The sequence below is a fragment of the Ambystoma mexicanum genome, chromosome 3q (assembly GCF_040938575.1).
Source record: "Ambystoma mexicanum isolate Mex_15411 chromosome 3q, UKY_AmexF1_1, whole genome shotgun sequence".
Classification (NCBI taxonomy): domain Eukaryota; kingdom Metazoa; phylum Chordata; class Amphibia; order Caudata; family Ambystomatidae; genus Ambystoma; species Ambystoma mexicanum.
Genome location: NC_090926.1, coordinates 203,161,878 through 203,177,674, shown reverse-complemented (window position 1 = coordinate 203,177,674; position 15,797 = coordinate 203,161,878). Strand labels below are relative to the sequence as shown.

Genomic DNA, 15,797 nt, shown 5'->3' with positions numbered 1-15,797 from the left:
CTGGCGGGGGGACCTGGCCAGAAATCAGAGGGTGTCCAGGTCGCCAGTGCAGTTCCGGTAACAGCCAGGAGGTCAGCAGAGGAGAGGAGGAGAAAAGTCAGAAGCAAAGAGAAAGGTTTTGAGGTGCTTCCAGAACCGGAGATGGTTCTCCTCGAGTTTGAGGGGGGCAGGTAGGCGGTTCCAGAGGGAGGCCCCAGCCGAAGAAAGAGATCTACCACCAACTCGTTGCTTGGAGAAGCGACTGACCCTGAGGGAGTTGAAGGTGGATGAGCGGAGAGCTCGAGAAGGAAGATATTTAGGAAGGGAGAGTTGAAGGTATTGAGGCCCCAGTCCCCAGAAGGGCTTGTGGACGATGCAGAGGGTTTTGAACTTAATCCTCGCAGCCACTGGGAGCCAGTGCAGAGATTTCAGTCCTGGAGAGATACGATCCCTGGGCTTGAGGTCAAGGACAAGTCTTGCAGTCCTGTTATGGATAAATTGCAAAGGGCGGAGAGTAGAAGCAGGCAGATTAAGAAAGAGGCTGTTGCAATAATCCAGCCTAGAGAGAAAAAGAGCTCTGGAGACAGTGAGCTTCTGGGGGAAGGAGAGGAAAGGAAGAATACCTCTGAGGAGGTGCAGTTGGTAGTGTGACTTCTTAGAGACGTCAGAGATGTGAGGAGAGAAGGAGGGTGTGGAGTCAAAGATGACCCCAAGGTTTTTAGCCTCAAAGGTGGGAGCAGGTGAAGGGCCAAGAGAGGCCGGCCAGAGAGCTACAGGGAAGCAATTAGGACCATCAAAGGGTCCCCAATAAATAACAATCTGATAGCCTGTAGGCAGTATAGCTACGCTCAAAGACAGTGACACACAGGCTAAGGCCCGATGAGAGACAAATTAGGAATGATATGGAGCATCTAAAATTAACAAAGTTCGACATTAATGGTGGGTCACAAGAGCCTTGGAGGGGCTCTCAAGATAACCATCTCCCCTCAGTTTAATTTAGCTTAGCTTAATCCTTAAATTGGCTTGATGCAGGAAAAGAGAGTGAGGGCCAGCTAAGGAAAATTGGAAATTCGTAATGATCAATGACCTATGACCTGTAAAAGCACCTGGGACCAGGATTGGTATAGGTGTTCCCCTATTTGTAGGTGAGGAGAGTTTTAAATTATGTTCAGTTATTTCACAAAGAGCCTCCTGGGAGTTTACAGCTTCAGACAATGGTAGGCAACTAATTAGAAGTGTCCAATGTTAAAAACAATTAAATGGATATTTGGGGCTACACTTAGATAACATATTAGGAACAATATTTAGGAAGATAATTTCCCCAAAAAGTGAGCGGGATGGAGGGAAATTCAACTGTAAAGCATTAGGCATTTAGGAATGTATTGGCTATGTTTTCTGGCCTTTCTGCTTTCATTTTCAGTTTTAATTGTATGGCCTGTTTTTTGGGCATGTCTAGTCCTATTGAGAAATCTGTGCTGTAACCCTTACATTGAGATACAAGAATAATCTTGCTTTGATATTCATTTTGACCATAAAACTCGACATGGTCAGATTAGGGATTGAATAAATGACACCCTTTTCTAGGCTCTCCACATGTATAAGTGGAAAGAAATCGATACATCATCATTTATCACTTTGACTTGAACGCAACTTTGTCCGAAATTCAACGATGTACGGAATTCTGGTGTGCATTACAGCACACATCAGGTATTGTACACGCCCAATCTCAGTCTCACTTGGAGTAAACTGAGACTAAATCAAAGGCATTGGATCACAATGAAGACATCTTAAAATAGAATATTCCTAGCCGATATCAAGATTCAGTAGAAATATACAATTATTAAGGCAAAGAAAATGTTTTACTCAGTGGCCAGCAAGGAAGCATTTAACCAATAGATATATCAGATCCCCACAATTGAAACCAAGCCCAAGCCTTTCCCATGTAATCCAATCACAACTGAATGGTGGCAGATTAATAATTCTTTCTTTGATGCTAAAATGTAAAAGATTTGTGATCGCTTAACAGCTAGTAATCCGACCTGTAATGCAAACCCTGAGCCTACCTGTTCTAAAGTAGTACTTGCAGTGTTATCAATACCATGGCCAACAGTAATACTAGTGCCACTACTCCTCCTCATAACAGTACCACTCTTACTACTAGTGGTACTCCTAGATCTACTACTCCCATTACTGGTAGTAGTACTACAAGCATAAATACTACTACTACTGCTACTGTTAGAGGTTTTACCATTTTTGGAACATGGCAGGCACTATATACAATGGATCCCTATGGGGTCCGCCTGCTTTATGCTTGTGAATAAAGAAGGCGGACCCCATAGGGATCTCCACTATTTGCACCAGCATGAAAATCCATGTTGTCGCAAATGCTGTAGCATTTGCATGGCCGAGAGTAAAGAAGGTGGCAGGAATGCAAGTTGTGTTTTGCCCCCCCTCTCCACCACCTAAATGACTGAAAATGTCAGTGAAGGGCATAAAGGGTTACGCAAGGCTTTTTTTTTACGTCTTCCATTAGCGTTATGGCTCATACGAACATGAGCTCCTGGTTTGTGTTACTTTCCACCACCAAGTTTGGATTTCTGATATTCCAGACCTTTTAGAGCCTGGTGGTCTTGCTATGTTATGTTATAGGGGTTTAATAAAGCACTCGATCATAAATGTCTTTTTGTCGCTGGACAAAAACCAACTAGAAGGGAACAGCCTGAAGGGAATTAGAATAGAAGAGATTTCAGCAAACGTCTAAACGCTAAGTGGTTCTCAGTAGCTCTGAGATGAAGCGGCAAAGCATTCCATAGCTTTGCGGAAGCAACTGCGAAAGCCCAGCTGCCCGGCCTTGACACCTGAAACCGGAGACCCTGAATCAAACAGCCAGCCATCGAACGCAGGGAATGGCCAGGAATAAAGGACTGACATTTCTCCCGCCAATATTCACCAATCCTAGTGCAAAAGGCCTGATGGACAATGCACAGGGCCTTGAATTCGACCCGCTTCCCAACTGGGAGCCAGTGAAGGCTATGAAAGACAGGCAAACTATGAGCCCCAAACGGTGTACCCATAGCCACTCTAGCCACCAGGTTCTGTAGAAGATGAGAGATGATGGATGAGATAATGAGGTTGGGCAAGATATAAAGAATTGCAATAGTCGATCTGACTCACTACCAATGAAGCCACAAAAGGAGCATGAACCATTAGAGAAAGAAAGGGTAAAACTTTCTGCAAGATTTTAAGATGGAAATGCCCCGATTGGCAAGTGGTAGCAACCTGAGCCTCCATCGATTGAGTGGCAGAGATTTTCACACCCAAATCTTTGACCATAGCCACCGGGGAAGGAAAAGGACCAAAATAAGGGGGCCAAAAGAGTGGAGTTCTAGAAAGCAGAGGCAGATGGGGAACCAGCAAGCAGGACCTCCGTCTTGTCTCCATTCAACTTTAGCCAGTTGCGGCTCATCCTCTGAACCACAGCCTCCAGGCTACACCTAAACTGAGATTCAGGTTTAGGTTGAGCCAGATTAAATTGAACAATAATCTGGGTATCATCAGAAGCCGTGGGAGCGGATGAGACCAAAAAGAGGCTATATCTATACATTAAAGAGAATGGGTGACAAGGCAGAGCCCTGGGGGACACCACAGGAGAGAGGAGTGAATGAAGAATGAAAGTGTGGGAGGGAAATAATTTGACCTCTATCTGCCAGAAAAGATTGAAACCATGACCGGACAGGGCAGGAGAGACCGGCCAAGGATAAACAGTCCAACAGAATAGAATGGTCGACCGGATCTAAGTCAGCTAAAAGGTCGAAAACAATAAGAGTGCCAATGACCCCTTGATCAACCAATCGAACAAGGTCATCCAGAACTGAAACCAAAACACTCTCCATGCCCCTTACAGGACGGAAGCCAGATTGAAAAGAATCAAAAAAGTGAGATGCCTCTAAAAGGAACTCAAGAGGGGAGAGGTTACTCTCCGACAATTTACAACATTTTCTTGTAATTACATTTCTACCTAAAATCCAATAGCATATACAGGTCAAGCTTGCTTCCCGTGATTAAAAAACACTGCATGCGATTCATCGCCTTTTCATCAAAGATATACATATGTGGCAAGAGTTTGCCACTGCCCCCATTACAAGTACTGTGGTACCACAAGTGCTAGCACTAACACATGTACGGTAATACCATTGTGAATACTACTACCACCACCACAACACCACTACTACATCTAATACAGGTGGTGGTCGTATTGCTGCTGGCACCAGCACTACTGATGGTAATAGGAATAGTCCTAGTAGAAGCAATATTGCTACTACTACAATTTCTACCACTGCTGGTAATATACTACAACTAATGCTAATATTACCAGTACTTTTGGTACTGCTAGTAGTAGTATCAGTGCTGCAACTACTGATAATAGTACTACAAATGGTATCAGCAATACTAAGACTACTCCTATTGCCTCACTACTAGTAATACCTGCAGTAGTGCCAATACTATTACTACACTGCTGCTATTGTTACTTGTAGCAGATGCGTTGCTGCTACCATTACTACTACTGATGATAGTAGTATCACTAATATTACTTGCACTGTTTCATTAGCATGGCCAACACTATTAATATTAGTACCACTACTACTACTCGTAATAGGACCACTATTACTACTACTGACACTCCTAGATCTACTATTTCCACTACTGTTAGTAGTACTACTATCCTAAATACTACTACTGCTAGTGGTTTTACCATTATTATTGACAGTACAAATTATGGTAGCAGTATTACTACTGGACTAATTACAGTACTACTACTAACCGACTACTTATGTCAGTGATAGTGCAATAATAACTACTAGTAGCAGAGCAGCTATTAATAGTAGTTCTTACCAATAGCACTGCTACTACAGGTGGGCCTGGATTTCTAGTTGCGTAAACTTGTTGGTGGTAAGTAAAACAAAACACTATTTAATGTGCTCCTTTGTGCCTATAATGAATCTGCAGGCTGAACTTTGTCTTCTTTGATGACACTTCCTGTTTCAGACATTGAAGGACGTTAAACAAAGTAGAGGACAATCTAAGTAACATACTTTCAAGATTGTTTGAAACAAGTAGGATGGATAGTTCTGCCCAGGGAAATTAGATGAAGATAAACATTAATAGTAGTGGACAACTTTATATGCCTGGAAACAGGAAGGACTGGCACATTTTGGCCAGGGGGGGCAAGTACAATTTTCTGGCCCACGGTACAGTGGCCCAAGCCCACAATCCAGCGTCCCCGATTTCCCTAAAAAATACACTTAATACCAACCTTTCCCCCACCTACTCATTGTCATTTCTTTTCTTTTATGCAACATATCTTTCAGTTATGTTTGTATTTTCTTAGATACCCAAGCCCTAGGGAACCTCTCCCACATACCAGACCTAGTAAAATGATTTCACCAGGATAATATCATTTGGTGAAATGAGAAACGTGGGATTTGAGCTGGTCAGCAGGCTACATCTCCATTGGTAGATGTGAGTCAATCGAATAGCTAAACACGCGCTGGCATGTCAAAAGATCCATGGTAGCCCCCAGCATCATTTCCATTTTCTGGTGCTGGGATGAGGCTGGGTGATCTGTAGCATTGTAAGTAAATTCCTAAAAAGTATATTTATTCCACATCGCGTTTGTCCCCGCAACCCCTCCCTTGTTTCTGCCGTTGTGTGTCCTACCCTCCCCAAACCCCCTGCGCTCCTATTGGCTGGCCCTTTTTAGCAGCCACCCCAGGCCGCCCAAGTTGTGGCAGCCCTCTCAGTGAAGGGCCTGATGCTAAGGGCAAGTGGTGTCTGCCGGTGGCCCCCATGGTAGCAAGAAACCTTTACCCGTCAACCTGCTGCGACTTATCAGGTAAGTTGAATTTGGCTGTTTTGCATTGTGCTGTGCTAAAAAAAGTTGCCTTTTTTCCATCTTCTAGGAAAGTTGAATTTGGTGTTTTGCATTGTGGTAACTTGGGCACTATTCCTGGGTCTCCTTTGATCTCTCCCACTCTAGATCCGCTCCGCAAGGCGTGCTGTTCACTGTTGCGGTTACTTGTTTTCCTCCTGTGTCTTCCTTTGTTGTGACTCGGCCCCCTCCGTGCATCCTGAGCTGTGTGGCACAGGGCTGTGCGGCTCTCTGTCTTCTCTCACGCCCTTCTCCTCTCAGCTACCCTCTTCATACCCTCTATGGTGCTCTTTGTTTCTCTCATCTTCTCTAACTGCTACTCTATGTCCTCATCTATCCCTCTCACTAAGTCTGGAAGGAAGAAGTTCAAGAGGGACATCCTGGTTGCCAACCCTGGCCTCCCTATCAATGATACCTACATCAGTGCTTCCTCCAGACAGACTCTCACTGACATCCTGTTTGTCATTCCCACACCGGACCTATGGACCCTTCATATAGTCTCAGGTCTCTCTCCAATCTCCTCCTCGCCCAGTAATGGTGGCACTTGTTGGGAGGTCTTCTTGGCCTTCTTCCACTCCTCAAAGACCATCATTAATGTCTACTTGAATGTCATTGTCTTGGTCCAGGGTCCTTGGCCCAATCTCCTCCTTTTCAATAGGCGCATCGCGTGTCTTATCAACTTCCTCCCTTCTCATGCTACTCCTTGCGCCTCATGTCTCGAACCGTCCTCTTCCGCTTCCCCTACTTCTTCTTCTTCTTCCTCCTCTGCCCATCCTTAAGCCCCTCTACCGCCTGTACAGGGCGTACCTCAAGCCTGTACCCCTCCACGGAAGTCTTTCAAATGTGGCAACCTGCTTCACATCGCTACTATCAACTCTCATTCTGGTATCAAACACTAACATCTGTCACCTCCTTGAAGAACTTGACCTGGATGTCCTTACTCTCACCGAGACATGGTTCATGGACAGCTCTGTCACAGGTTTGGACACCCTCCTCCCAGAGGGCTACAAGATCCTCTCCTTACTCAGAACCAACCAACCTGGAGGTGGAGTAGCCCTGATCTTCTGGAGTGGATCCCTGCCTCCGTCATCCCCACGCAGGCCAACTCCTCCTTTGAATGCCTAGTATGTAGGCTCTCTATCTCTCCTGGCCTCTCTCTAACTGTGACCACCATCTACAGGTCACCTGGCCAGGGTACCCTCTTCCTCTCAGAATGGGCTGACCTCTCCTCCTCCTCTTCCCTTGCCTCTACATCTCAATGTCTCGTACTTGGAGACCTCAACATCCATCTGGATGCTTCCAATCCCTCCCTGGGGTTCTTTCGCAATCTCTGAAACACTCTCTCTCTTTCTGTTTACCCTCTGGCTCGATACACTCTGCCCGGCACGTCTTGGATGTCCTCATCTCCTCTGACATCCCCCTCTCTAATCCTCTCACCACTCCTCTCTCTTGGACTGACCACTTTCTGCTCTCCTCCCACCTGAAGCTCTCTGTCCCCCAGGTGAAGCCACCCCAGCACTGCCAACCTTCTCAGTCATCCAACCCATGAAGGGTGTGTCAGTGGGGGCTTTTGAAACTATTTTCTCTCCTCCTCCTACTACTGGGTCTGACACACATTCTGACACAGCCCTCTCAAGTATGCATCTTTCTATCACTAACCCTCTTGATGTCCTTGCCCCAGACATGAGAATCCACCTGAAGTCTACCTCCAAGTGAAACTCTTGGTATGACTCTGACCTCACCACTCTAAAGCGCAAGTGTAGGATGGCAGAGAGGAAGTGGAGGGCATCTGGTGCATCCTCTGACAAACTGGCCTGTCGCCTGCTTCAAAGGCAATACAGGGTCTCTGGCCTGTCCAAGAAGAGAGCTCACATCCAAGCCCATGTTTCTGCGGCCTCTAACAACACCTCCAAACTCTTCAAAACCTGCAAGGAGTTGGCCAATCCTTTTGCAGTCTCCACCTCTCCTATTCCCTCCCACTCCCTCTGCACGGCTCTGGCCTCCCACTTCTACACTAAAACTCAGGACATCTTGTCCTCTCTCTCTACCTCTCCTGGCCCCTTTCTATCTGCTGCCTCTCCCTCTCCTCCTCCCTTCTCCCCTTTTTCTGTGATAATTCCCGATGATGCTTCTAGACAAGTCTGATTAATGGAAGTGGCATTCAAGCAGGTGCTACTCTGCTCTCCTTCTCATCCTCCCTTCTCCTCTTTTTCTCTGACCACTCCTGATGATGTTTCTAGACAAGTCCCATCTATGAAAGTGTCATCCAAACAGGTGCTCCACTGCTCCTCTAGAACCATCGAGGAACACATTGACACCGTTGCTCCATCCCTGGCCGATTTCTGCAATCACTCTTTGGCCACTGGAAATATTTCCCCTCCCCTTTAGCACTCCCTTGTGCATCCCCTCCTGACAAAACCTTCCACCGATCCTTCCTGTCCTGCAAACTACTGCCCGATCTCTATCACTCCTTTCTTGGACAAACTCTTGGAAAAGCTGCCCATCTTCCAGCTAATTTTCCCCACTGAATCTGTTGGTTCTCTCCATGGCCATCAGTCTGGCTTCAGAGCAGCCAGAGGCACGGAAACGGCTCTCCTGAACACCTGTGAAGACCTGCTCACTAATCTTGACTTTAGCCCTCCTTCTGTCCTCCATACCACCCTGATCAATCATCTCCAGTTGAACCTGGGTATCACGGATCAGGCCCTCGCCTGGTTGACCTCCTACCTCCTGGACCATCCAACTGGGGTCCTTTCTCTCCTCCACCACCTCTCTCTCCAAATGTGGTTTCCCCATGGCTCTAACCTCTTACCCTGGCTTTTCAACACATACGTGGACCCTTTGGCCCACCTCATCTCTACCTTGTCTTCTAACTTTCAGTGTCATGCGGATGACTCGGCTCTCCTTCAAGCTCCCTTCTGCCGCTTGTCCTCTCTCGCTCATTCCTGACTGTCTATCCGCGATTCAGGAATGGTGCGCCTGCAATGATCTCTGCCTCAATGCCAGCAAGACTGAGATCCTCTTCGTTGGGACCCCTGCTCCCGCTTTCCCGCTTTCACTCTGGCCACCCTCCTTGGGCCCTCTCCCTGCATCTTCCTGTGAGGCAAAAAACGTTGGGGTCATCTTCAAATCCACTCTCTCCTTCTCTCTTCTCACATCACCGACCTCTCAAAGCAGTCCCATTACCAGTTGCAACTCCTCAGAGGTATTATTCCTTTTCTCACTTCCCCCCAGACGCTCAACGTCTACAGAGACCTGGTTCTCTCTAGGCTGGACTACTGCAACAGCCTCTTTGTCAACAGGCCTGCCTCTGCTCTCTGCCCGCTGCAACTAATCCAGAACAGGATTGCAAGACTTGTCCTTGGCCTCAAGCCCATGAATCGTATCTCTCCAGCCCTGAAATCTCTCCACTGGCTCCCGGTGGCTGCAAGGATCACGTTCAAGATGCTCTGCATTGTGTACAAAGCTGTCTGGGGCCAGGGCCTGCACTACATCCAACTCCTTCTTCCTAAACATCTTCCTTCTTGAGCTCTTAACTCAGTTACCTCTAACTCTGTGATGGTCAGACGCTTCTCCAAGCAGAGAGTGGGAGGCAGATCTCTCTTCTCTGCAGGGGTCTCCCTCTGGAATAGCCTCCCTGCCCCCTCAGACTCGAGCAGGACCACCTTAGGTTCCAGAAGCAGCTCAAAACCTTCCTTTTTCGCTTCTGCTTTCTCTCTTTCTCTCCCTTGCTGACCCACATGTCTGATGCGCTGACTGGTCGCCTGGCTACCTTCTGAACCCTATGGGTACCAGGCTCCTCCTTGACCTGCAAGCATCTGCACTGCCTCTGGGCCTCTGCCCACTTAGGGGCTGAATCTGTTACCCTTCACCCCCCCCCTGCACTACCCAGAGCTGGGTCCACAGGCTGCACTTACTCAGAGCAATCGCTGCCCTGACCGCACTTCCCCCTTCCCTTGCACGATCTGAATGACACAAGACCTAGTAAGATTGTTGTTTGTCCCCTATGTCCCCCCTACCTCGTCTTGTCATGCATAGAAACACGTGTGTACAGGCGCGTTATAAATAACTCATCATATCACATACCTGGCTTCCTGCCTCCCCACAGTACAGCCCAAAAGCCATACCTGGCATCATGTTTACCAGCCCCCCACAACACAAGAACGTCACTTGGCATACTGCCTCCACACCATTAGACATTATATAATTGGTTAATATTTATGTATGGAGTAACACTATAGATTATGAACTCATATGAGTGTGACTTTTCCTGCAAACTGTTAATGAAAACAAGGCGCAGTGATGAAAAGTGATTTGATCAAGGTAACATAATGTGTCAATTGTGGTAGGCGGGGATTTAAGCCCTAGCTTCCTAGTTCCACGGTTTTAAACTTAGATGGCAGAGGAGACTTCTGTTTATCCGGTTACATCTACAATAATAGAATCAACAAAACGCTTTCTGCAGAGTACCAAATCACATGACAAAGCAACCTGACAAAATTTAAGAGAAGTCTTAATTGAAACATATGTTCATAACACAAGTATACATCACTTTATCAGAAAAAAAGAAAAAGGTTGAGCCTGGCCCACAAACGGGTTCAGTGGCATGCAGGTTAGAAACAGATATCAGGAACAGGCATTCAATGTGCTAACCTGCCTTTCCTTATTTGTACCTCTGTCTCATGTACCCTGTTTTCCTTGCTCATCACCCTCCGGTGTCCTTCCTTTGCACCGCATCCTTGATGCCCCTTCAGTGTCTTACATACAATGAACTTTCAGATGTCCTTTCCCCTTTTGCACCAACCCTAAACTCAATCCCCTTCCCTTGCTCCCCCTTTACTTGCCTACATTCCTCAATTACCAATTCCTTGCCACGTACCCCCTTCCATTGTCGTGGATCACATGTAGACAATAGACCACCTTGATTTGCTAATCAGCAACTGCCAGACAAGATGAAAATATGCGGTCCGAGTCTTGCTGGTAAATGTGGCTATGGGGTATGTCATTGGACAATGCACAGCAAAAGACACAGAGGGAACCTGGCTTTTATTGTGCTTCCAAGAGGCACTTTCTTGAAAGTCAGCTGCATATTTCAGTTCCTGGAACCAGAGCGAATGGCGAGGAGAGTTCATATGGGATCTGGTGATGGAGAAGGAGTAAGATTGACCTATCATGTTAATTTGTGTTTGACTGTGATGATATGGTTGAGTGTTTTTGAAATTGGGTAAATTATGTGTGGAAGGACGCATCTGTGTTCATGTGACTATGTATATATATGTGAAAATGTTGATTTTTGTATGTGTGTCTTTTGTTGGTCAGACAGAATGTTCTAGACAAGACACACAATGTGGTTCTTCACAGTTGGGTGGTAATGGTAAAATCAGTGGTATTCTGCAAATACCACTAATTGTACTGTTGGCCCAATCCAGATTTTCATCAAATACCACTGGCAGTATTCCATGGGAATACCAATGGCAGTATTTTAAGCTGAATTTCTGCTGTAAATCTGCCAATTTGTACCTCCACTTAAGAGGAGGAGTTAAAAAGCCAGACTGGACCCAGTTTTTTAAAGAAATGTTGTCTCTGTACAATTGGGAAGTGCAGGCACTTTCTTTCAATACAGTGAAAAAAGGTTACAAAGTGCCATGGTACTGGGGTGGAAGGTGGGCATCTCTGATGCCCTCCCTCACCACCTTGCCCACGTTTTGCAAAACATATTCAGAATGGACCCTTTTGTGCATGAACACTTTACAGTAGTGGTATAAACCACTAATGTACACAATCCATTTGCACCTTGACAAAATACCTGCCGAGGTATTCCAAGAATATCATCTATGCTGGTGGTAAACTCTGAATTGGACAAATTTGTACAAATACCACTGGTGGAGATGGTAACTTTCTCCAGCGGCATTTCATGAAAAAAGTCCACCCAACTCCGAATGACCCCTTAGTATGTAGTCTACTAATAATAAATACTTGAATGTTACATCTTTCTGTGTGTGTCTTTCAACTGTGCCCAATAGTGAGTTCCATAAACAATACAACAGCCATTCCTATGAGCCCCATATAGTATTACGCATAAGTGCTATTCAGGGTGCTATAAAAACAGGGATCAAGAAATTCATCAGAGTAAAACTGGGGACAAACTAGGATGTGGGCCCTTACTTTGTTGGCAAGTAGGAGTAGTGAGTAGCTGTGTATGATTGTGGGAGACCAATGGTGCATAGCTCACAGTGGTGCCAAAATTACTACTCAGGTTGACAGAATCTTGTCATTTAAATGCAGATTGCCGCTGGGCGATATGAACATGCTCTGTGCCTAGGCTCTTCTCGCTCTCGCCCACTATTGAGGGCCTTGCATGGGGACCACCCAGGCACATCTGCAACACTGATGAAACCAAGACAAGTGTTAGTCCCTATCTAAACAGAAGCCGAGCAGGTTTGAGAGCATTCGGTTCATTCAAGGCAGGCTAGCTTCTGTAGGATTTCACCTTTTCAATTATTATTTTTACATTTTGAAGCTCTGGCCCAGGAAGCAACAGCCAAGAACCTGAGGGCCAATTGCCACCTTGCCCCCCCCTTGCCAGTCTGCCCCTGAGAAATGCTACAGCATTTTCCATCACCTTGTGTAGTTAATGATCCACTGGTGGAGGAAATGCTATCTGATGTGCTTTGATGTCAGTAGTTGAGCTCAGAGTCATGTTTTATTTTCTCACACTTGACCACATTGTGTGATCCTGATCAATTGCTCCTTGTATATGAAGTCCTTTAGGTGTCAGGGGTGTCTTACTGTTGAGAGCACTTAGAAACAGACAGAATAGAAGTACAAATGTTCAATTAAAAGTATGATGCTTCCATTTACATCAATTTTACTGAAGTGTCCTACTTGACCATAAAGCCAATCATCCTGCTTATTAAAAACCATTGCACACATGTGTGTTATATTATCATTGTCAAATAGGCTGCTCATTACATAGAAAACCATGCATTATCTTCTTAGAGGACTAATCAGACTTCCTACCTTACTAGAACAACGTTGTTAATTCTACTTGGCAAGAGTATCATCACTTGGGACTACTGTGTCAGTCTATCTGGCTGGTGTGTGCACTTGAATATCAGTGTGATGCATAGTCTGAAGATAGAAACTACACCTTCCTTGGAAACCTTACAATGACAATGTACTCCCCCCCCTCCACAGCATGCACTAGAATGTGAATTCCCGAATACTAATCCTTCACGTGTAAGTAAGTGTACTGCGCTCCGCCACACGTCATAGTGTATAGAAATAGTTCCTGACCTCGTGCAGCGTGAGATGTTTCCCTTCCCTCCTCTTGGAGTCGAAACGTCCATAGATGATGCTGTGCTTTCGGATCTCCTCCTCTTTCTGCGGGTCCTGCTCATCCATTTCAAAGATATGGCCCACCGTCTTGGCAAGCTTCTTGTTAAGCTTAAGCAGGGCCTTGACCTCGGCAGTGTCGCTTCGCGGGAAGCTGTTGATCAGGCGATTCACACTTTCCGAGATTGTCTGTACCATTTCTTGGTCGAGCTTGTCGGGATTCTCTGAATTGAACTGGAATGGTGATGTCCCTTCTTCGTCCAGTGGGCAAGCATCTAACTCAGGGCTCCTACCCTTCCAAAGTCTGGAATCGTGAAAAGGGGAAAGTTTCTCTGCTTGATCAAGTGGGCTTTTGGGACTGAAGCTTCTAACAACTGGGATCCCAAAACCCTTGCTTGCATTTTCCATTGGGTTGGCATGACCATTGGTGATGGACTTCCTCCCTCCCGTCTCTGAGATCTTAAAAAGTGGTATGCTGCTAACCGGTATGGATGCCACAGGTTGGTTGAACAGAGATGGGTTAGTGGCCCATTCCCTGAGAGCTTTTTGTAGCCTCCGGACATGGAGAGGCTTGGTAGCCATTCCCACAAGGGACATTATTTCCAGGAATTCATCCTCCCCAGCTTCGCAGAGCTGTTGCACATCGTCGCCACCCTGTTGGATGAAGGTCTCGTAGTATGACAGCAGATTGGCCCTCTGGAGGACGCGGTAGAGCTGGAGCTCACCAAGGGTTCTCGGTAGTGACATAGTAACCTGGTCAGGGCTGGTCCTGCAGAATTTGAAAGACAAACAACATAAAATGTCAACTTGTAGGGTTTTAAGAGTAAACCGTAATATCCATTCTTCTCAAAAACAATTTAATCAAAAATGACATTATAGCTACTTTTTAAGAAGTTGGGTTTCAGCAATGCCAGTTACAAAACACGCACACATTTCTACAAATAACTTTAATTGAAGGGACTTTATAGTTTTAAACACACTTTCAAAAACTAAAAAAGTACAAAATAATTTAAAAAGAAATGTGAGCTATTATACCACGCTTCATGCCAGAGTCCAGCCTCTACTCCGAACCCAGGCTGATCAGTGTTGTCTTGCTTCCAAGACAAGTCTTCCCCTGATCTATGCTCTAGCCTACCTAAAATTGAAATTCACCTGTTAAGGTAGTTGTGCAGCCTCAACTTCAGCCCCACCATTCTGGAACTCATGCCCCAAGAGGATCTCGTTAGACCAGCGATGCATAGCAACATTAACTGGCCGATTTTTGCAATTAACTGTAATCTTACTATCTCTTCAGCTGAATATTTTCACAGGCATTTTCTTAACTTGCAATGGGGAAACTGACTGTTTAAAAAATAATATGAACACGCTTTCAAATATCTTTTTCTGTGGATTTCTGGGGTTTTGATATGCATTCTAAAACATAATTGTACTCTAGTGCAATCTTAGGGGAGATTGTGGGCGTATTTGGCACGGGAGTGGAGAGGGGAGGAAGGTACAACCTAGTGCCCATGGTGCAGCGGCCCCAGCCCCACAGTGCAGCAGTCACAAACCAGCATTCAAACTGTATTTTTGATATTCAGAAATGCTTGCAATGTAAAACACAGAGGAAACAACAATTAAGTGCTCTTTTGAACTAAGCAATTAATTTCAAGGGAAAAACTACAGAGAAGCACACCATACGACCGGCCCTTGAGGGACTATCAGATGATCCCCCGGTGATTACCATACCATTTAAAATATAACTCATCAGAGCCTACGCCAGAACGCCCCCTCCTACCTTATGCCCTGCATTTCAGAAAAAAAACTGCTATGCGCCCTCTTCGCTCCTCCTCCAGCCTCGCTCTGTTTACTCCCACATTCTCAAGCGAGCCGGGGGCACGAGCTTCTGTGTCACTGCGCCCACTCTGTGGAACACCCTCCCCGCTCACATCCGGAATGAACCTTCACATCTCACCTTCAAAAAACTCTTTCAAACTTGGCTATTCAATAAATATGCATCATTTGTATCTGCTTTACGAACACTGAATCGCTCTGTCTGTACCTACTCACTATGTACCAGCACCGCGATACCTCCGGGTCTGGGCGCTACATAAATGCAATAAATAAATTAAATAAATAAAGATGGATGCGCCACACTCCCAGCCCAATTGAAGTTCCAGCAACAATGTTTTGCCCTGGTCATGCTCTTCCTGGTCTGCAGCCCACACGGTACATAAGGCCGGCAGGGCTGTGCTTATACCAAAGGGCACCCCAGGCAGGGAGTATTCTCTCGTGTCGCCCATCCCCCTGCCCTTATTTGTACTGCATACCTTTTCATATTGCTTGCTATCCTACGAAGCAACAATAATTGTTTAAATAGATAATTTTTGGAACTATTTAAGAACTCACACTAGGGCACTGAACTGCAGCACTGCAAGCTGAACCATGCCAACAAACAAGGCAGAACAGAAAAGCAGTGTTTTTTTGGTTGTATATTGCACTTAGTTATTACAGAGGTTTCTGTATTATGCGCTCCTAATATTGCCAGATAAGTGGGCTGAGGAAATGAGGGATA

At 45.8% G+C, this 15,797-nt stretch overlaps 1 protein-coding gene across 3 annotated transcripts in view; it reads right to left on the bottom strand.

Annotated features, from left to right (window-relative positions):
- NAB2 (NGFI-A binding protein 2) overlaps window positions 1–15,797 on the bottom strand; it is a 125,791-nt gene that overhangs the window by 82,795 nt on the left and 27,199 nt on the right. For all 3 annotated transcript variants that reach the window (XM_069653556.1, XM_069653554.1, XM_069653555.1), the window contains exon 2: window positions 13,205–14,012. In XM_069653556.1, coding sequence (XP_069509657.1) covers window positions 13,205–14,012 — 808 coding nt within the window. The remainder of the gene's footprint in view (window positions 1–13,204; window positions 14,013–15,797) is intronic.